The 21,962-nt window shown below is 43.8% G+C and overlaps 1 protein-coding gene across 4 annotated transcripts in view; it reads right to left on the bottom strand.

Annotated features, from left to right (window-relative positions):
- PDZD2 (PDZ domain containing 2) overlaps positions 1–21,962 on the bottom strand; it is a 206,084-nt gene that overhangs the window by 131,100 nt on the left and 53,022 nt on the right. For all 4 annotated transcript variants that reach the window (XM_061469554.1, XM_061469556.1, XM_061469557.1 and 1 more), the window contains one exon: positions 11,497–12,335. In XM_061469554.1, the coding sequence (XP_061325538.1) occupies positions 11,497–11,975 (479 nt within the window). In that variant the 5' untranslated portion in view covers positions 11,976–12,335. The remainder of the gene's footprint in view (positions 1–11,496; positions 12,336–21,962) is intronic.

Here is a 21,962-nt window from a genome sequence, read left to right as displayed (position 1 = left end):
GAACTATTGGTGGTTCCTATAGTACCTGCAGCCATACAAGCATGACATTCCCAGTGCTTCCCATGAGTGGAGATCCCGGCTCAGGGTGAATCAACCTGACTGCACACCTACAGCCCCAAACATAGCTCCTTCAGCCAAAGACAAAGAATAATGCCCGGCATTTAGCTTTCAGAAACCTTAGAGCTAGGGAGATCCAAACACAAGCAATTAAAACAAAGTGGTGATGAATATACAGTTCAAACCCAAAGCTATTCATCAGATTCATGCAGCATGAGAAATGAACTAAGAATATGTAGTTGCCACTAATGTCTCTAAAAAATTTTCCCAGCAACTTATAATTTACAGACTCCTTACCATATTTCTGTTAAGACATGGTTTAAGAGAAAGTCTTGCCTGGCCAGCAGAAGTAATTAAAAAGCAGTTCTCACCTACTTAACTTGTAAAGGCTACAGAAGAGCTGTGTCCTCAGATTTTGCTGAGAGCTCCCATTACTCAAAGTAGAGGGCAAATCGTGCTTTGCTACCTAATGCCTGCTGGCTTTGAAGCCAAGGCAACTATTGCTCTTTTTATTCATAGGCCCTTGTTTTCAAATAGAGTGCTTTTGGGAATAAGTCTTTTACTTGAATTAATTGCTTTTCCTGTTTGGGGAAAAACAAACAAACAGGTTTGTTCATTTAGAGAACTTGGCAACTGCAGATTGCCCATTACTTTTTTGGAAGAGCTATTTTGCAAAGAAAGTTAGCCCACAGATTCAGTAAACATATGGGATTTGCAAGTTAATCCAATAAGGCCATTATGGTGATGCTCCAGAGGACTAGTCACCATCAGGAGGGGAAAGAGTCGACTAATTCTAAAAGGATTTCCCTAAAGCCATTTTCATGTTGGGAAGTCAAGAGCAAATTTCCCTCTTAGTAGTATTGGTCTGGGGAAAGGGAGGAAGATAATGACAGAGACAACAAAAAATAAGTTTGTGCCCATGTCGGTGTGTTTCAAATTATACAGCTGAGCTTTAAGGAACACAAAACAGCCTTTATTCATATTTGCCATTTTTTACAGTAGAGTAACTGAAAATAGGAGACAATATCCCTTAAATTCAGTTCTTAAAACTCCAGAGTGGCCACCTTTGATTCATACTAATTTTAGCAGCTGTTTATGTGGACAATTAATTTGAAAACTGTGCTGTTACTAACACCCATCAAACAAGCAACACAGTTAATGAATTTGGGAATACCTAATTTCTTAGGGAAAAAAGTAGTAACACAAACCTCTTGTTTCCTAGGTCCTGAGGACCACTTAGTTTTGGTATTTAGATTTATTCTCTCCACTGAAGTTCCAGCTACCAACATAAACCACAGCAATTGCTAACTTCATTCTCAAGAGACTGGATTATAATCTCTTTTACAATAGTTTTAAATAAGGTGTAGCAGCTGAAAGTCCTTGAAGCTGCATGGGAATAAAAGAGAGTCAGGTCTTCATAAGCAGCTCCCTCTCTGCATTCCGGCATAAGCAAATCTGCCCAAAATGCACAGCATATTTCTGTACTCCTTAAAGGGATTAGCTACTGTGCTGAACAAGCCCAAGAAACATTTAGAGTAATTATATTGCTTATATAGACGCCTAAAAAGCATGAAAAGAAACAGTTTTCACTGCCATCTTATCAGTTCGTAGGTAAGGTAGGCTAAATTCCAGGCTGACGTAACCCCAAAATTGCTTAAAATATTTATATGACATTGCCCTCTAGAGGAAACTGAGAAAAATCTGTAGTTTAGTAGAATGTATCTACAGATGAAAACCTGAAATGTCGTCTTCAGCAGAACAATTAGCATGTTATTTTCAGTGAGAACATCACACACCAGTTTGACCCCATTTATTGCCCATGAGTTTTCAACAAGCAGTTCCCAAACCTCTAACCCATCATCCCCATGTGGGCTCTATATTCATATGTCCATGTTTTTCTCTTCACTATCAGAACAAAAAATAGCCCAGGCTATGAAAAATTCATAAGTACTTAGTAATTTTTCAGTTGTCATGGCACAAGGAACTACTGGTCAATGTGTATGAGTATGAGAAGCAGGACACCACCGTTTCATTGAATAGTTACTGTGCTACCCTGAACCCATTCCAATGATCAAGTAACAAACTAGGAAAACACAGTCAAAATGGTTGCTCTATTAATCAATTATTTGGTTTGCTGTTTTTTTTTTTTGTTTTTTTTTAAGAACATCATCCTGTTATCTATAATACCTACTGTGGAGAAGGGAAAAAACAGACCTTGACACCTCTTTCAACAATAATCTCCTTCAGTCACATTTCAGCAATGTTGCTGCATTTTGAAAAAGCCTAAATCCATTTTCAATATACCTCTTGTAGGTATATTGAAAGTCTTGTTAAAGGGCCTTGAGTCTGGCTGGGCTTCTTGAGTGTTGGATGCTCTAGGGTGAATTTTGCTTCTAATAATCACATTTGCCTACTCTCGTCCTGTCTCTGTAGGTACAAGTCTTTTTCAACAGCCCCAAACCTTCTGGCAGCACCTGCCAACTTATCTTTTAATGCTACTGGTCTGTTAAAAGCATTTCCCTTTGGAGGTGCAAATGATCTTGCTGAGTGTCACACGTTTTATACAGAGGAAGCAGTAAGAGCAGAGAGTGATGCTGCAGAGCCTGCGATTGATACATAAGCCCTTCCTGTCCTAACCTATATCTGATAAAAAGGAGACAGAAAAATAAGTTTCAAGGAGCATGTGATACTGCTTGGAGCTGGAGGGAAGTGTCACATCAGATAAGAAAAGCAATGAATTTTCCACAGGAAAGAAAAGCCTGGCCCCACAGCCATCCACTTGCAGCAGTTCTGGAGTTACGTACCTGCCTCTCTGCTGATCACACCTACGTTTCTTATATTTATCTTCTCACTTATGTCTGTAGATAGCAGGATCATGCTGACAAGCCATTTCTCTGAGGCTGATGTCAAGCACAGTCTCTGCCTCTGGAACTGTCTCCTGTTCATCCTCTTTCAACCCTCCCGCTCCTGTACTTTCCAAGTCAGGCCTGATTTGCAGTGACAGGAGATAGGCAGGTTTTAAGCTGCCACCACCGTTAATGCTTTTAGCTCTGGAGGATCATAGCTCAGTCCTAGTGCGTCTTCCAGGACAGCAACCATCACACACAAAGCTACATGAGGCTGGCAAGAAGGTATGATTGCCACTTCCTTGTAGAGTACCCATGAAAGCCTTCTGAGAATGGGAACACTGCTTCCTTAGACCAATGCTATGAGAAAAAAAACATTTCAGTGAAGACTGGAGAAGCTGTGGCTTTCCAGGACTCATGGAACATTGGTCAGTATGAGTCAGAAAGGACAACTTGCCATGTATCCCTCTGTAACCCAGTAACCTGGGTCCAGTTATGTCCTCTTCCTCCTGCAGCTTGGTGCTCCTGTCTTATGGAAATCAGTCTTTAGCCCACACCCTGCTTTGTGCAAAATTTTGGACTCCCAGAATATGAGGAGAAATTCACATTTATAGATTAGTAGAGACATTATGAGTGACTGCACATTGCAAATTGGTGTTTAAGGGCACAAGCATTACAGAAAGGGCAATAATAATGGGCAAAAATGTTCCTTGCTTGTTTTTTCAAACATCTCTATTTTTAAACATTGATGCCTAAAGCACTGTTATGTGTTAGCAAATGCACTGCTGGAGAGGCTGTGAAAATAACTGCTGCTGTGGCTGAAGGCCTTACCTGCTCCGTGGCTGGGAGGTGGAAAAAAGTGACCCTATTTTGCACATTCCAGCAGTTTGCCAATTAGTTAAGTTCTGCTGCAGCCTGACAGTGCTTCCAGATGACCTGAGAGCATGGGATGCTTGCTTCATGCAAAGCTGAAAATCCCACTCATGATGGAAAAGGTCTCTTGCTGCCACTTTGGCATCAGGGATAAATGATGAGGCATGAGGCTGATTCACCAAACCAAGCTGTTCCCACACTAGATGAATGAGGAGGGCAGAGCTCGCTTCCAAACAGTGGGCTTCTTGTAATTACAGCGTGGTCAGAACAGCAAATTAAATGGAGACACACAGCCATACATTTGGCCACAAGTTACAGCCTTCTAAGCAGAACTTTCACAGCTCAATGGAATAAAACAAAAGCACACAAAAAAATTCCGGACAACCCATTCTGTAACTCTGAAGCTTTTGTGCTTCTTAAGGCAACACCACCAACCTCTGTCCAAGTCTTTTCAAGCCTGATGCAATCCCTCTGAAAAGAAAGCGTGCAGAGCCAGGGCTGGAGAGCATTTGCTGCAGATGACCCTGGGGATGTTGCTTAATTATACATGTATGTCCTCTGGGTAACACGCTTTCTACCAAGAGAGGCCAGCTCTGCTGTTGAGTTACAACAGTGTGTAAAAAGCAACGAGGAGCATACTGCTCCCAAAACTTTGGGACCAACATGCAAACACATACAGGACATGAGCCATTTAAATCAGAGGGAGTCTTTCCATCATGTTTTATGGGTTTTAGATAAAGATAAATAAGATACAAATTTGAGGAGGATGAGGGGCTTGGAAACCCTGTTGAGGAGGCAGCTGTAGCAGTAGCGGGATGCTGCAAATGACCGTCACTACAAGAGAACACGTTTTGCCTCCACACAGGTTGGGTTCAGCACAGAGAAGTTGAGAGGAAAGGCAGGAACCACAGGGTGTGGAGGAGAAATCGAGTGAACCATACTCAGACTAATAAAGCAAAAAGAACAAACAAGCTAAATGATCTCTGCTGAGTCTGGGGATTAGTGACCTTCCGTCTTTGGCTCTGGAGAGACAATTTGGGATAAAGCTCATTTCTTCAGAGCAATTTATTTCTCAACACGTGTGGCCAAGTCTGCTCATACCTTTCCTGAAGACATAAAACCAGAAAACATCTTAGTCCTGTTATATTTTAAGGGGGGGGGGGGGGGGTGTGGAATTAATATCCACTATCAGCATAAAATACAGCAGCCGTGATTCAGAGGGGACTCCGTTCTCCAGCATACGAGACTGCAGGAGCACAGGGAGACACTTAGGCTGTGTTTGAGAAATGTCAGACATCCATAGGCTTCCTCTCATTTTGCACAGGTTGAGCACACATTCACTGTCTCCCCACCACAGCAGCTCAACTGGAGGAGAAAACCCTCAGCCACAGTCCCTACGTGCTGCTCATTTTCCACCCTCAGAACTCACACACCAGCCAGCTCAGAGGGCATGTCAGCATATGCTTCTCATCCATGCCTGTGGTAACAAGCTCCAGGTCTTAGCCTCTGTGCCCTGATCCATCACTTAGCAGCATGATGGGTGGTAATGTGATATAAAAAAGGAAACAAATTCAACTCCACAATAGTTTAGGAGTATTTTTTAGGTCAGTTATGAGAAATCTACTCCCTGAGATTGTATTTGGAGGCTGCAGCCCCCAGGACCACTGTGTTTGCTTTCCTCTGCGTAGTCAGTGATGTTAATATTTTAACAAGGAGCTTCCACAGAAATGTTTGCCCCGTGGCCAAGGGCAAAGGGCCAGGATACATTTCCATTTGTTTTCCTATTAAAATAAAAATATTTTCTTATGAACATAAGCAAGAAAAGGCCCTACTAATACCACGCAAAGCAGCTGCTTATACTGAGCAGCACTTTGTGTTGGCAACACTTTTGCTTTAGGAAGGAGGTGAAGAAACACAGTAAAACAGAGCAATCAATCCACACAACCTGACATGCCCAGGAGGTGGGAGTGTGGTGAAACTAAGCTTTCTGTAATGACCAGGGGTAGTTTTCTTGGGGTGATTTTTCGCAAGGAAAAAGGACATATGAAGGAGATTGCTTTGACAAGTGGAAAACAAATCCACAATAACTTCCGGGGTAACACGAGCCCATCACAGGCACAGAAACCTGAAAACCTCCCCTTGCACCATAACACAGGCATTCATAGACTCTAACAGCCAACACTTCAGTGTAAAGAACAGATTTGTTACCAAAACTGAGGGCCCCAGCTAATGAGAAGAAGAGGGCATAGCCTGTGCTCCCCGCTCCCACAGTGTGCAATCCCCACACACCAGCTGGAGCACCTGGAAGCACTTTGGATACACTGCTGAGTTGTACGGATGCTCCAGGGATAACGGTGGCCACCACCGCAAGGACAAAGTGGCCAAGGTGAAGACAGCCAACCTCCTGCAGTGCCAGTGTCTCACCACAGCGTGGCAGGGAGCAGTGCCCCATGGAAAACACAGAATTGGAGCATTGCACTCGGATATCAAAGGGCGACCAGATTTTGGGGAGGGGGTTTTCCCATCAAGAAACTTTCCATTGCGGGGCAAAGCAGCTTATGAGAAAAAAAATCATTCAGTTCAAACTTCTGAGGAAGGGGGAGTTCAATAAAAGGTGCCTTGAAAGGTGTGCTCTTCTGAAACATCTGCCTTCAAACCACATTGTCAGATTTTTTAGCAGTTCTACTCACAGACGCAGCATGGGTTCTCCATTCCCATCCCCTCAGCAGATGTACCACTCTGAATCATCTTGCATGCAGGGCTTCCAACAAGGGGGCAAAGAAGAAGAGCACTCCCCTGAAGACCACCACTGTTCAGAGTAGAATTTGGCTCTGAATACAGCCAGGCACTGAATATTGGCTTTCCAGCTCCAGCAAGGACTGTTTTGATACAGAGACTTAAGATTTCATCCAGCTGAGCCCAGGATTGTTATTGACTGCCACAGGCAAGCAGCATGAAGTGCTTTGCATGTCTTGAGACCTGTAATTTAGTTACATGTTCGGTATTGTGCTCTGTAATCAGCTGCTAGCGCTGAGAGAGAAGCAGGTCTGTGTTTAGAATGTCTATGTATCACACAAATACAAATAGGATTGACCTGTTAGGAAAACCAGGACATTATCTTCATAATTCCAACTATCCTGGAGCATGTAGATGTGACATGCAGTAACAGCCAGCACTCAGAAAAGACCCTGGCTTTGCTGGAAACCCCGATTTCAAAAGGTAGGGTCAAAGCTTCACCTTCAGTAGTGGCACTTGAAGCTCACTCACAACTGCACATCTGATTTCTGAAGGTCTTTCTCAGAGTCTTTGAAAATAAACCAATTTCCCTAACATTTGGCATGCCATATCTTGTGCTGGGGAGGAGTCCTAGCAGCTCCCCCAGGACACAGGCTAAAGAGGAGAGACTAAGAAAATGCTGTGCAAAGGTAAGGCTGTTGAAACACTTCTCTGTTTTCTGGAAGCAACACCAGGTTGTGGGTTAAGAAGAAGCCAGCCAGACTGTATTCCCACACATGGTGATGTTTGGTAATTTCTGGTGATGAGGCACATGATATTTTGAAGCAGTGGTTGGGTTTCCTCAAAAGACAAAATTTTAATAATATCTTGTGTTTATACCACACTGTCATCACTTGTAATGTATCTTACACTGCTTTCTTCAGGAACAGTTTGAATTTGGAAATCTATTCAGCACCAAGATTAGATGTACATGGTATCTGTGTCCCAGCACTGCAGCTAAGCTTGATGAAATTTGTAATCAAATATTTCAAACAGAATGATATTCATGACAAAATAATTCTTCTGCTATCCTCCCAGGACTTGCTCAATGAAGCCCCATTCAGTCATGCTCAAGAAATGAAGGATTCATTTGTCATCTGCAGGAATACTAACAGCCTCCCTCCAGTAAATGAGTAATAGACCAAAATGAGAGGAGTAGTTCCAAAATACATAGGAAGTTGTTGTCTGGGGGGAACATAACCCATGTGTTTTTGAGATACAGTTTTATAGACAGAAGATAAATAAACATGCAGAGTTGTGACTAACCTTTATTCAGTACTCCAATACAGCTCATTTCCCTGCAATTGTTTGATAGACACACACGATTTGCTGACTCTGAAGAGAGCGATAATTTTCCTTCAGTCACTAGCATCACCAAAATTGCCACCACCCACATCATTCCTCTCTAATGTAATAATACTCTGTTAAGCAAAAAGCTTTGATGATTATATTACTGCATAATGTTTCTCTAAATGAAAAGAAAGAAGAAAAAGAAACCAGCTCAGCAATAATCAGCCTGTCTCTGCTGTTTACATGGCAATCAGGTGGAAGTTAAAGAAGTAACTTTTCTCTAAAGAAGTCAGATTCCACTTCCCTTGCAAGGAGAGACAGATGACTGATACCCACAGATGGTTCCTCCAAGATGCGGCGTGCTGCTCTTGTGTGCTCTGTCTGACCCCATCACCGCCCCACGACCCGAGCACCTACAACAGGTAGGTGCTGAAAGAGCACAATCTGCCCAGGGACGCCCACACTGTTATAGTTCCAGCTATCTGCTCCTGCTGGCCACATCCATAGGACAGCCAGCAGAAGGCATCCTGTGCCCCTAACCTGTCTTCTCCCATTGTCTGGTGTATTGGCTTAGCCCCTTGGAACAGCGAAGGTTTGTGTTGTGGGATGGAGCTGAAGATGAGGTGAAGTGAAGCCCAGGTTATGTAAGGACACTTCTGTCAACCCTTCTGCAGGGTTGTGAGAGAGGGCATGAGACCCTCATGCCAAATTCCCTGCTGTTATGGAGATAAATCAGGAGATTCCCTAAAGCCCCAGTGTAGACAACACATTCACCAGGCAAGATGGGGCTGCCCTGGTACATGTGGCAGTTGAGAAATAAACATGTAAGCAGTGATTTTGCTTGCCTAATCCAGCTTGATGCTACAGAAGCTAATTTCACTGACTGTGTGCAGGCTATATTAAGTACATCACACTGCAAATCACAGCACTCCCACCCCTTTGTGGACCTGGAATTGTTTCATAGACAGACAGATAATAATTAGGCAGACATAAATTAAGCCAGGGCTACTATTCAGTGTGCTGTCCTGCCCCAATGCCTTGAAGAGCCAACAGAAAAGGGTTCTGCTATTGCCACCTTTGCAACAATATGGAAATACTCTAGGAAAGCTTCTACTTTGAAGCAGTCTTCCCAGAAGGCAAGCTGATGTTGTCTTTCAGCCTATTACAAACCTAGACAGAATTACATCACTTCTGAGCCCCCCATGAAGAAATCTACTGAAGGACTCTCAAAGCATCCTGAAGCAGATCAGATGAACAATGTGCTAATATGAAGATAGGCTGAGAAAGTTGGGGCTGTTCAGCCTGGAGAAGAGAAGGCTGCGTGGAGACCTCATAGCAGCCTTCCAGTATCTGAAGGGGGCCTATAGGGATGATGGGGAGGGACTCTTCATTAGGGAATGTAGTGACAGGACAAGGGGTAACGGGTTAAAACTTAAACAGGGGAAGTTTAGATTGGATATAAGGAAGAAGTTCTTTACTGTGAGGGTGGTGAGGCACTGGAATGAGTTGCCCAGGGAAGTTGTGAATGCTCCATCCCTGGTGGTGTTCAAGGCCAGGCTGGACAGAGCCTTGGGTGACCTGGTTTAGTGTGAGGTGTCCCTGCCCATGGCAGGGGGGTTGGAACTTGATGATCTTAAGGTCCTTTCCAACCCTAACTATTCTACGATTCTATGATTCTATAACATGGGGCTGGAGCTACGAAACAGTTCCCTGAAAGGCAAAACCAGGCACTCCAAACTGAGAGCATCCTCAAGGTCCCAAACTCAAGGTCATCCACCAACATCAACCTTGTCAGACAGCAGTTAGTAAGGCAAGGATGCTTAGGATGCTGAAAATAAATCAGGTTTTGACTAAGAGATGTCTTAAATTTGGCCTAAATTAGATGTAGCATATTCTAAACCAGGATCTTACAAACAACAACACTGGCCCCGCACCACCAAAACTCCGACTTCATAATGGCCAAAAAATCCTCACAACTAAGGAAAATGAAGCACTTGTTTCTCATTAGCAGCCGTCACAGCTGCTGGTCTAATAACAGAGCTTTCTAAAAAGAACAAGCCCAAAATGAAGCCTTCAGGGGAGGATAAAAAGAGCAGGTATCTAAACATTTTGGACTCTAGTGGGTATTATCTTTCATTTTGCATTAATAATAAGACAACACTGCTGGCCATGCAAGCAATTCCCTTGGATTTTAGGAACAATCACATCTTGCAAAGGGGAAACAGCAAACTAACTGCTTTTTGCCAAAAAACCTCTCAGACTTGGGGGTACCATTGACTGATACTCCCACAGTACCAATATTTATACACTCATTGTATTACGGGCTTGAAATTCCAGAGGGATGTTATCACACCTGCAAAATCACAGCCAGGTTGACCTGCCCAGCACCCACAGATCAAGGAATCATTGCTTTTATTCTGCCAATTGGCAGAATTGGGAGCGATGGCCACCCGAAATCACTGCTGCATTCACTGCCTGTTGGGAGCAAAGACCACGTACTTGGCAGGATTATAACTCGCAACTGTTACACCCCAAGGTCATTATGGCTTTACAGACCCAACAACTAAAGCCGCGGACAAATGACCATTGAGTCTTCCCATCAATGCTGTATTTTCAATGGACGAACCTGTGAAGATTCAACTCTCCTTTTAACTTTTTTTTTTTTCAGTATGCAGCTTATTTCAGTTAAAGCTTGTTATTTGCTCCTGTTGCAAATCTCACTCGCTTGAGCACTTTCTCAGCTAGTCTGAAATGGCATGTTACTCCAAAGGCCCATAAAACATGCTGGATTATCCAGGTTGCAGATCAACAGATTCTCCTTTTAAAGAATGGCCACTTAGCTAGCACTTCGCCTCCAAAACTGTCCATCCCCAAGATGAATGCCCTCTGGCAAGAGGGAGAGGATTTCGTGCCCTCCCATACACTGCAATATTGGGTATGAATGAACACTTGCATTCCCATGTCTAGCAAAGAAAGGCCTTTGCAAAGGGAAGTGTGAGCAAGTCTGTTGGCCCACAAGCTGGTCCAATAACTGATTCTACTTCATGCAGCAGCTGAAATAAAGAAGCTGAAACAATCTCTATCATTGCAAGAACCTTCATTTCTGATCTGAACTCTAAAAGGTTTCAAGTTTTCTGGGATAGGAGACAGCAAAAGAAAGCAAGTGAACTAAAATCAAAGGGAATTTATTAAAATGAAGTTGTTCCAATCTGGAAAACACAAAATCGTCTTGCTTTGAAAAAGTCTGAGGCAACATTTAACTGTCAAAAAATCCTCTAAGATCAACTAAGATGCATCTCTAAAAATCTTCCAGTGCTGCTGAGTCTGTGTTCTTTTTCCCTTAAAAAAAAAAAGCAATTTTATCCAAACGCGGACTCCTCCTTCAGTGGACACCCGCCAGTGCTTACCAGGTACTATTTTTTGACACAATGACCTGTCAAAATCTTCTAGTGGATGTCCAAGAGCAGGTGTACGCTAGTTATCGATTTGCTTTCGTTACTTATTTTCTACAGACCTTAGGAAAAAACCCAGTGCTCTCTTCGGGGCTGGAAAGCAGAGGTCAAAACCTCTGCTCTCAGACATCAATCAGTACCAACCACAACCTGCACCACACACTGTGAGAGGCAGCCACTGGTGGCTGCTCTTCCACCCTTACCTCGCACCGGTGACATCCACGCCAACCATCAGCTGGCCATTCAAAGACAGGATTTCATCTTTAAGATGCACTCTCCCGCACTTCCCAGCTGGGCTGTTTTTCTTCAAGTCCGTCACCCAGATGCACCCAACATCAAGCACTGGTCCCTTATTCCCCTTCCTCTTCTTCCCTCCCCGACGCTTCTCCCCATAGTCCCCCAGAGCGGGGATGTTCCCAAAGCTCAACCCAAGAACTTCATTTTTCCGCATCTCCTGGGCCAGGTACATGGTGCAGATCTCCGTATCCGAAGTGCCGCAGCTGCCTGGCTGCAGTTTGCTCTCATCCACAGAGAAGTTGAGCTGGATGTATTCACTCAGCTTCTGTACAGCTGAGCGGCAGAGCTGCTGCTCGGCGCCCTCAGCCCCCTCCCGACGGCTGTTCTGCAGCCACTGGCACAGGAGGGGGAGGTAGACCCCTGCGTTGTCCTGCGTGATGGGCATCGCTGTCCCTGTGCATCCCCTCACAGAAGCAGCCCTGGACCCGATCGGCTTCCCAGACCTTGGCTCCGCTGCCTGCTGCAGCCCCCTGCAACACCTGAGGCCATGCTGGAGTGGGGCTGCAGATCCAAAGCAAGCCCCATCAGATCTCACAGGAATGGATTTTTTGGGCTCCAGCTACCAAAAGCACAGTCAAGGCAGGATGTTTGGTGTGAACTCACTGCAGCTACCCCCACAGAAAGGAAGGTTGATGGAAGAAGTGGTGGGGAGTGTCTGTGGCTGTCCAGGTATGCTTGTTGTCAGGATCTCCACTCTGCTGAGAACGATGTCTCCTTCCCACCACGGTCAGCACACTGCCTAGTCCTGCAAGGAAGAAACGGCATGGTTAGAACTGCCAGAAACACAGCATGCATCCAGCAGCCTCTGCCCATTATCCTGCCTGGGACAGGAGCCCAAAGCCGGGCTTGCACGGCCGCAGCCGCTCTCCTATGATTTACCACTTGAGGGCACCAGCTGCTCTTCTCAACAAGGGAATAAAAGGTCACGATTAGCTCCTGACCTCCCCGGTAGACAGGGAATCGATGAGCTGTGAGGATGCTCCTGCGGCAGCGCCTTGCCTGGCACCGAAGAGAAGCAGATGCTCCAACCAAATCCATGCCAAGGACTGCCGAAGGGGCACAGCGCAACACGAGTCTTGCCAGCCACTGAAGCTGGTGGATGCCACTGCTGAAGGCAGCTCTGACCTCCTCCATGACAGTGTTTTCAGGCTGGGATAGCTTTAATCTGGTCATTTTTCTGACTATAGCTTCCCATCAAGCTGCAGGAGGGATGGGCAGCAGCAAACACAAAGGGTGAGAACAGGCAATGGGGTCTCTCCTCTTACTGGCAGTGGTGGCTTACAATGGACAAAACCTACCCTGCAGGTGAAGCATCTAAGGGAGGTGGCTACCCAGTCCCAAGGGACAGGTGTTGCTCAGGTGAATCCCCCAGTTTCCTGCAATTCAGAAAAGGGTGCACCCAGTCAGCCAGAAGGTAGCGAGAGCTGGGGGTTATCAAGCAAGAGAGTGAGAAAGGGTTCTTTTCTATGATCATTAGGATCTATGAAACAAGGAAAAATGCTGACACGAGTCAAGTCTCATTGACCTGTTTCTGTTGGGGAGTTCTTTTGTAGAAGCAGATCCTGATCACTGATCTGTGCATCAGGAAGCTGGAAGAAGGCCACAGCTTGCAGTTTGCAGCCTGCACGTCTGCTCCAGCAGATGTGGATGCAAAGCTTGGGTTAGGCAGAAGAGCCTGTAGCAAGAAACCACAACTCCAAGAGCACAAGCATAAACGGACTCTGGCAAAAAGCTGCTGCCCAGAAGCTGGATCCAAACTGTTTTGCCACCTCCCTGGCTGCATGGTACTTCCCAGATGGGCAGGGGTGACCCTAAGAAAGTGCCAGCAGGGCCAGGGACAACACATCAAGGCCACACATGATGTTCTGAGTAGGACTCCAGCATCTTCATGAACAGGGTAATTTTATACCAATGGCTGAATAGTGATGAACATCAGCTCAGGAAAGGAGGAAATGGCTCATCACTGCTTAATGAGAGGGATGTCCTAATTAGGTTCAGGGTAACACACATAGGGGACAAAACCAGAGGAAAGAATAAAAACAGAAACACAGGTGTAAGGAGAAGGGGTGATAATACACTCACAGATTGACCAGGAAATAGGATTAAAACCTCTGCGTATCTTAGATAACTAATGAAACATACTGCTTTTAATACAGAATTTAGGTCTTATTTAAGATATCAGATTTAATTTAAGACAAAAGTGATGATTTAACTGGCATGACTGGAGCTTGTTGTAGTAAGACATAGATCTGGAATACTGACATAAAGATGCATAGCTTATATATGGACCAGCAGAGAAAAAGTAGAGGAAGCATCTCTTAGTATACTAAGGATAATGCATATACTTGCTCTGAGGTCCAGAAGACAGAGGGAGGAAGATCTGCTAAATTCTCCAGTTAATAATAAAATGAAAAAAAAAACCAAACCAAACAAAAAACAACACAGGGTAGGGCAGAACAAACCCCAGTCTAAGAAGATAAAACAGATCAGATGACCTCACAACAAGTGACTCAATGGTAATGGGAGAGTACATGCATGAGATGTCTGCTAGGAAAGGAAAGCAGCAGGAGACAGAGAGTCCTTGTTCCTTTGGAGCAATATTCTCGCATAACTGATAGGTCAAGTAATCATTAAGGAAGTGCCTCCAGAGATAGATGTGTTGGGGGTAAGCAGGTGGAAGGAAAATCATGTAAGAATGTCTGTGAAATGATGAAATCTTCCATACACAAGGGACTGCGGACAGCAAAACACAAGCGCCTGGCTTCAGTACATTCAAGTAAACCTGCTAGGTAAGAATTCATGGAGAAGAGTTTAAAGGAAAAAGAAACCAAGGTGAGCTGTAGTTTCTTGAAGAAACAATATTTTGTGCTTTAAAAGCACAGATACAGTAACATCTCCATGCAGAAGAAGGATCAGAAGACTTAGCAGCATCACGAGCTTTTGATTTATCTCAAAGCAAGAAGAAAGAACACTAAAAGGTTACGAGCAGGAGTGAAAAAAATAGTGTGAACACACAGGCAGAAATATTAGAAAAGTCAGGGCATAAAACTGAAATGAAACTTGCAGAAGATTAAAAAATTTAAAATGTGTATTAATACCAAGAATACAGGCTGGTATAGTGTTGCTCAAATGCAGAGAACGTTATTGAAAAAAGATACCAAAAGAGGCAATGATGGTTTGATTTTCGCTTTAGTCCTTGTTAAAATTTCCTACTATGCACAGTGGATTAGTACAGTTAATACTACAACACAATGTCACTGCAAAGGTACACTATCCTCTCCTCAGCCTGTTCCAGGCTGAGATCAGCCCTCTGTCCCAAGTCAGGTATTTCCAGAACAGCAGGGTTGGACAAACCACCTTCTAAATTCCCCACAACAGCAGCTGAAGCTATCTCTTGGTCACCTGTGAAAGCTCAGACATCAGGCACTGTAAGGTGCCGGAAGTCAGGAGAAAGGCAAGCACAGAGCCTGTCTTCAAGGGTAGAAAGGGAAGCAGCACAAGGATGCGACATCAGTCAATCTATCTTCAATCCTCTGAAAAACTCTAAAACGAACAAAGAGACAGCTTGCATGCATGTGGAAGATAACAAAAACATAAGCAGCAGCAGATACAGAAGAGACAAGGAAAAATCATATCAAATCAAATTAATTTCTTTTCATAATGGAGAAGCTGTTAGATGTCATTTATCTGGGCTTTATTATAGCTTTTGACACCATCTCAAACAACTTTCTCATAAATAAACTGGGGGAACATGATTAAATGAGTCTACTATAAAGCCATACCCAGGGAGTAGTTATTAATGATATTCTGTGAAAACAGAAGGACACTGTGAGCTGAGCTCTGCTGGATCTCTATAGTATAGTTTTGCTCAGCACATTCATTAGTGACCTGCACGATGAGAGGGAGCACGTTTATTAAATCTGCAGATTACATGAAGCTGGGAGAGACTGCAGACACACTGGAGAACAGGATTAGCATCTGAAATCATCTTGGCAAAAATAATGAAAAAATAAAAGTCTAAAACTTAGGATAAAGTTCAGCAAGGACAAGCATGGTGTACTACAAAACAAAAATCACAGATAAGGTTGGCTAGGGGGCAAATCTTTGGGAAGAGATAGATGGTTTTTAAGGAATAATTTCTGCCAATAAAGTCTGGCTGTTGAGGGGGAGAAAGGCTCATTGTCACAGGAAGAGTCAAGAGGGATAAAGTTTACCAGATACATGAAATATCTCTGCAGCCTTATGCAGGGCTGGGAAGGTCTCAGCAGCAGAACTGCCCAGTTGGAACAGAGCTCTAACATGACTACCAGTCAAGAAAACGTGACTTAGTAGGAAATACTTGAGAAATTAGGGCCTGCTCGTCTGAAAAGGAGAAAGGAGGTGGGGTGTGAGAACACAACTACAGGCCCTCGTGTACTTGAAAAGGTCCCACAGTCTTTTCCCCTTGACCGCAGTTGAGTTATGGATGTGAATCACACTGGGGTAAGGTGTAGGTTTGCGGTTAGGTAACACTAATGAGGATAAAGAATACCAAAGCACTGGAGGACACTGTCACGGATGGCTGGAGTCCCCATCAATCATGGTCTCTGCAGGAGGTTAGACAAATACCTGCCAGGAACAATGACTACATCCAGTCTGTCTTGGGCTGTGGGAAGGAGTAGATCTCTCCGTTTTAATCTCTCTTACTTTTCTACCTTCAGCATCTTTTTTTGTCTTAGTGAGAGCACAGTGAGAGGTCATCTAATGGGTAACATCCATAACTTATGACAAAGACACCCTTATTGTTGCTTCAGGAGCAAACACCAGGTTTTGGTTTTTACTGGGTTAGTAACCACATAGGGTTCAAAAGCATTCACGATCTAGAAATTATCAGACCAAACCACCCTTTGAGGCCCTTTTTGGCCTAATACTTTGCGTGGTTTTGCTCTTAGCTATTTATTTTTGTCATTGGGTGGACATGTTATAGGCTGCCCTTTGCAACCTATCCCCAGAGAAACAGCACTGCCCTAGCTTCAGTGTGGAGAATCTGGGGCACGTTGAAAGCAGCTCACAGTTTTAGCTCCAGAGCCTCTAAATCTCTGCATCGGCCAAGGGCATAACCTGATGTTGACTTCAGCTTCAATCCTGCAGACAGCTGGGCAGGATGGGGCATTCAAAGGCATCTGCATCCCACACAAAACTCATGCATCATTCATTTAGCAACATTGCTGGAGGACTCTCCCCCTCCATGCATACACATCCCTCCAGAGATAAAGGGTAGCAACCTGCTCCACCCCACCAGAGGCAGGCAGCCTTCAAAACCCCATTCCTCCTCTGCACAGGAAAAACTGCAGGCATCAATATGCTTCAGGTTGCTTCTCTATGCCCCTGAGCTCACTGCAAAGCCATGGCAGACACTTAAGATAATCATGTAGATAATTATGAAGTACTTTCAAGGGATTTGATTTTCTCAAACAAAACCTTCTGGCTTCGAAAAAAAAAAGAATCTTGACAAGCATAAATAGGAAATACTCCTTCCAGATGAAACAGGAGGCGCAGCACTGAGCTGAACACCTCTGTGCTGGTGAGAAGAGCAGTTCATGCTGTCTGATGCCAATGGGAGCAAAAAATAGAAAGGTGGCAGATTGTTCATCAAGGGAAAAAGTAGATCTGCCTGTTAAAAATGGCACACTCAACACTAAGAAGAAATTGATTTTTGCTCTTGACTTCTAACGAAATAGACTCATGATAAAATTTACTGGAGTTGCCACCACCTTGCATACTTCATATAGGTGACAGACCTGCCAAACCGTCCGGCTGCCTTGCATGGATTACAAGCCTTATATACAAAGGAGACTGATTTTATGCTCACCCAGGCATTGGCATTTGCCTGGAGTAAACCAGGCCAACACTGCAAGCTCAGAACATCTCAGCTGGAAAGATACCAAAAATCCTACTTAATTTATTGGGTGCAATATGGGAACAATTTTAGTCCTGTTCAATTAGGAGGGTCATGATAGTGGAGAGACAGCATGACCATTCAGTTCAAGGAGGACCCTCAAAACAGACTATCCCTTCATGGGCTCCCAATTTAGAAAGACCCTCACCATGCTGAGTATTGCTTTTAGGGCTCAGATTTACCCTCCTCTGCTGCAGGACCCCAAAGGCTGCACCCGCAGCCAATCCACAGCATGGGACAGGGGGCATCCTTTGCAGGAAGATGGACCTTTGGGGTCAGAGGCTCCCAGAGGATCAAAAGATGCTGAAGCAAACACCTTGAAAAAACATGGTTCCTTCTCACCCAGCCGTGCCAACAGCCCAAGGACCACCTCTCTCCCTCCAACCTCAGAAACAACCAGCCACTTTGCACAGCTGCAGCCAGCCCAGATTGGGTATATGCCTCTTCCCAAAGTCATGCCACCTCCACCCAGAGAGCAGAGCAGCCTGGTCCCTCCCCAGCCAGCTACCAGCCACAAGGATCCTGCTCAGCATCATCAAATCTGGTCCCTAGCTATCACAGAAACTCTTTTACCCTATACTTAGTGAAACTCATCAAATTTTAATTTGGAGTAAAGAGGATTTATCTCTCTCTTATTTTGCTGGAAAGCTGTCCCACCATAGCTGCAAAAGGTCTGTATTCCAGCTTAAATGTATTAACAATCACTTTATACCCACAGATGTGTTGCTTCCACAGCTCTCTACTCTTCTTGGTGTTTATCAGCTCTTCTCACCTTCATCCCTGGAGTATTTACAGCTAGAAAAATCAGCCTTTACCTGCTCTTTTTCCATCCAGCACTCTCACATAAGATGTGCTCTCAAAGGCTGAAATATCACTCACATAAATGAACTTGCTATCTTTTTCTCCCTTCCTCAGTGAAAGGTTTAGCTATGGCTCAGGAAGCAACATACTTTTTTCTTCATTCTTTTCTTTTATTTCAAAATACCAAGTTAAACATAGGTGACATAGGTGAAGAGAGGTTGCTTCCTTTAGGCTTTCTTAAGGAAAAGTTATCTGAAATGATTGCTTACAGAAGAATAACAGTATTTTCTTTAAATGAGTTGAGGCTGGAACTGTCAAAGAGCATATACGGACATTCAGGGCACAAGCACAACTTTTTTTTGTTCTGACCAGCTGAGCTTTTTCTTCCTGCATCATTCTCAGAGGAGTGATATAAAGAGCTCCAACAATCACTTTCTCATATGGGGAAAAGGAAATACAGAGGGTCACTAAAATGTCCTGTTACTGATTTTTAAAAGGTGGTTTGTGCAAATGACCAAAACACAATCCTTTGGGATAACCCCTCTGTCATTTCCAGCCTAGCCTAAACCTCCAGAAAAACACAGAGTTACCAAAAATGCCTTTCATCCCCTGAGTAAGATCACTTTATAATTGCCTTAAAGGTTATGTTTAACAGGTACTATTAATCTTTTATATATAGATCAAAGCATTGTACTTGTTTTCCTAAAGTCACCTGGGCATTTCAACACCAGAAAATAAATCCACTAGCAGCAAAGACATTCATTTACTAATTTCTATTCAGGTGCAGCTTTCATTTCCTCTGCTTTTCAGTTAGCAACTAACAGCAAAAAAGTAACAATGGAACAAAAACTGCCTAGGAACTGAGCTTTTTCACTATAAGAAACACTAGAAGAAAGACTGTGTTGCTGTAATGGCCCAAGGTCTGAAATCCTTCAGGAGAGTAGCAAATCTGTTTTATTCTGGACTACCCAGTGGTACAAATCAGATCTGGGTGCACGGTTATGTGTGCCATAGTGCACACTTACAGGTCAGCTTTACGCCAGTAGTAGAAGACTACCTATATTTGACCTGGCAATAAAAATTTAAATCTTATGCTGGCAGGCTTTGAGGGATTTTGAACAAATTTGAATTGACAGTTTTATAGCAGTCAGCATTTTGTATCTCATGGCCTCAATGCTTTTAATCCAGCTGTAGGAGCCCTAAAGCTGGATTTACTGCACAGTCAAGCCATAGCCTCATGTTTGACCTCACCACAAGTAACCAACAGGAATACAGGGACATGAAAACTGGGATTTCTATTCCTTAGCATCAGCTGAATCCTCACCTCAGCTTGTCACCATGGGCTCCCTTTCTGCCTAAAGGAGAACAGGCACTCTTAGGAAATGGTTATCATCTGGCCTGTTGTAGATCTTTATTTTCAGATGCATGACATCTTTCAAGTGCACTTTCTGCTCCATTGCCTGAAAATTGTGTGGCAAAGTCAAACAGAGATATTTGAATATGATCAGATGGATCCTACTCTAAAGCATGTAGTTAACCAGACAAATTTGGCACAGAAAAAAAAAATCTAATATAGCATAGCTAAATAAAGGCAGTGGCAAACTCTCTATCAGCTCTTGCAGAAAGATTCCCTGTAATGCTTTTTAACTGCTTTGATTTTCATCTATTTACACTGACTACATCAAAAATCAAGAGACCTGTGCAAAAACCTAGTCTTCCTAAATGAAAACAAGTAATTGCCAGGATGTTTATAGGATCAGCCCAAGCAATCCCTGAGAACAAAGAACAGTTCACCAAGAGGACACTGAAATAGCCAAGCGCAGAAATGCAAAATTTGTGCAGGAAATGTTATGCAATAAAAGGGTCAGAACAGTTTGGTAAAAACCTAGCCATATATTTGGATTTCATTTGAAAACCTCACTGCCAAGACAATAATGCACACAAATGGCTCTCTACAAGAGGTGTTTATTTACCAGGCGTTCTCACAGTATCCAAACCAACCGGCAATTAGTAAAATATTTAAGGAAATGGGATTGTTCCCATTTTTATACAGAGGGAACATAACTCTGAAAAGGCATTCATCCCATACAGCCCCATCTGACATCTTCCTGTACCCGCAATACCCCTGGAAAATTTCAAAAGTACCATACATGTCCCTGCCAGGCACCACAAAGGGCACCACATCTGCATGCCAAGCTCCAGTACTGGCAAAAGACACATCACATGAGGATGAGCAACCCTCCTTCCCTTTCACCACTGCCATCCTACCCACTACCTGTGCTACATTGCTGTGTGCAGGTGGGGAGGGTAAGGCCATCCTTTCCCAGACAGCGGGAAGGGAGCAAGGCTCCCTTAGTTTCTTTTACCCTCAACCCAGATCATCTGAGCACAAGGTGACAGCACTACAACACCAGACTCTTCTCAGTAGAGGAACAGTTGCTTTAACACTACTGTAAAGTCTACAGAGGCTTCCATCACCGGTACTAGCTCAAAGGCCATTTTGTATGTTTTTAGCATCACTACTCAGAAGCTGCCTCAGTTCTCACAAAACCAACCATGGATGGAGCTACTTAAAGCACCTAGAGCCCTGAAGCCATCCACTGCCTCCATAATTTCTATGTCCATACAACATAAGCAAGCTTGTACAGAGACACATTTCCAAAACACACTGTGTGAAATTATACCAGAATTCAGGGTTCATGATATCCTGGAAAATACTTCCACTGGACCAGGAACATGATGGGATTTTAGTGTTATTACTAAAATACTATGAGTAGGTGAATGCTGAAGAAACATTTGCCGTACTTCAGCAGGCAACAGTAAAACTTGGAAATGTGGTGTCGACCAAATGCTACAGCTACCATGCCAAGGCACAAGCCCTTCCCTCATTGCACGTCACTGCAGTCTTGCCTGCGTTCAAGTGGCTGCTGTCCTGTGGGGACAGGGAGTGCGATGCGTTTTGGGATAGTGAGACATTCATGCAGGAGGTCCTGGTCTGAAAGAAGAGAAAGCCAAAGCCAGTTGTGCTGCCCATGGTAAGAAAATGGAGAGCCAGGGTTTCGATGATGCAGCTTCCAGGTTTAGGTCTTTTGCACATTAAACAGCAACAATGTCTGACCTGCTCAACTTGGTAAGGAAACTTTCCGAGCATATTTTTTGACCTGCCAAAACTGCCGTTGTGCAAGTGAAGATTTAAGGACAGACACAGCAAGCTTTTAAACTGGAGAGACTGCCTGGCTCTAACCGACGGACTGTATTTTCCACCATCATTCAGATGAATTAAAAAGAAGGCAGCAGGGGACAGAGCATCCATCTGAGCATCCATTATTAATGAGAGGCTCAAATCTAAAACTCTTTCTGATACTGATACAGAAGCCCGTTAGTACCATCAAGTTATTCTCTCTAGTCTTCACCCTTTTTACACATACTGTCTGCAGCAGCCAGCCCGCTCAAGTCCAGGTCAGGTGCAACAATGGAAAAGCTTTGCTATTTCTAAATGACTTTCTTAATCTTTTCAATAGTCTTTTACACTGAATGTACTTTTGAAGGAAAATAGGCTTGTCTTTTTGCATTCATTTAAACCAGAATGAAATGACTTATGTCAAAGACAAGACGTAAAATAATTCTCACATG

The sequence above is a fragment of the Pezoporus flaviventris genome, unplaced genomic scaffold (genome assembly GCF_033815535.1).
Source record: "Pezoporus flaviventris isolate CSIRO_AGI_PZ_B2104156 unplaced genomic scaffold, CSIRO_AGI_Pfla_v1 ptg000057l, whole genome shotgun sequence".
NCBI classification, from domain to species: Eukaryota; Metazoa; Chordata; class Aves; order Psittaciformes; family Psittacidae; genus Pezoporus; species Pezoporus flaviventris.
The sequence above is the reverse complement of the archived record's forward strand: the minus strand, read 5'-3'. Positions and strand labels throughout refer to the sequence as shown.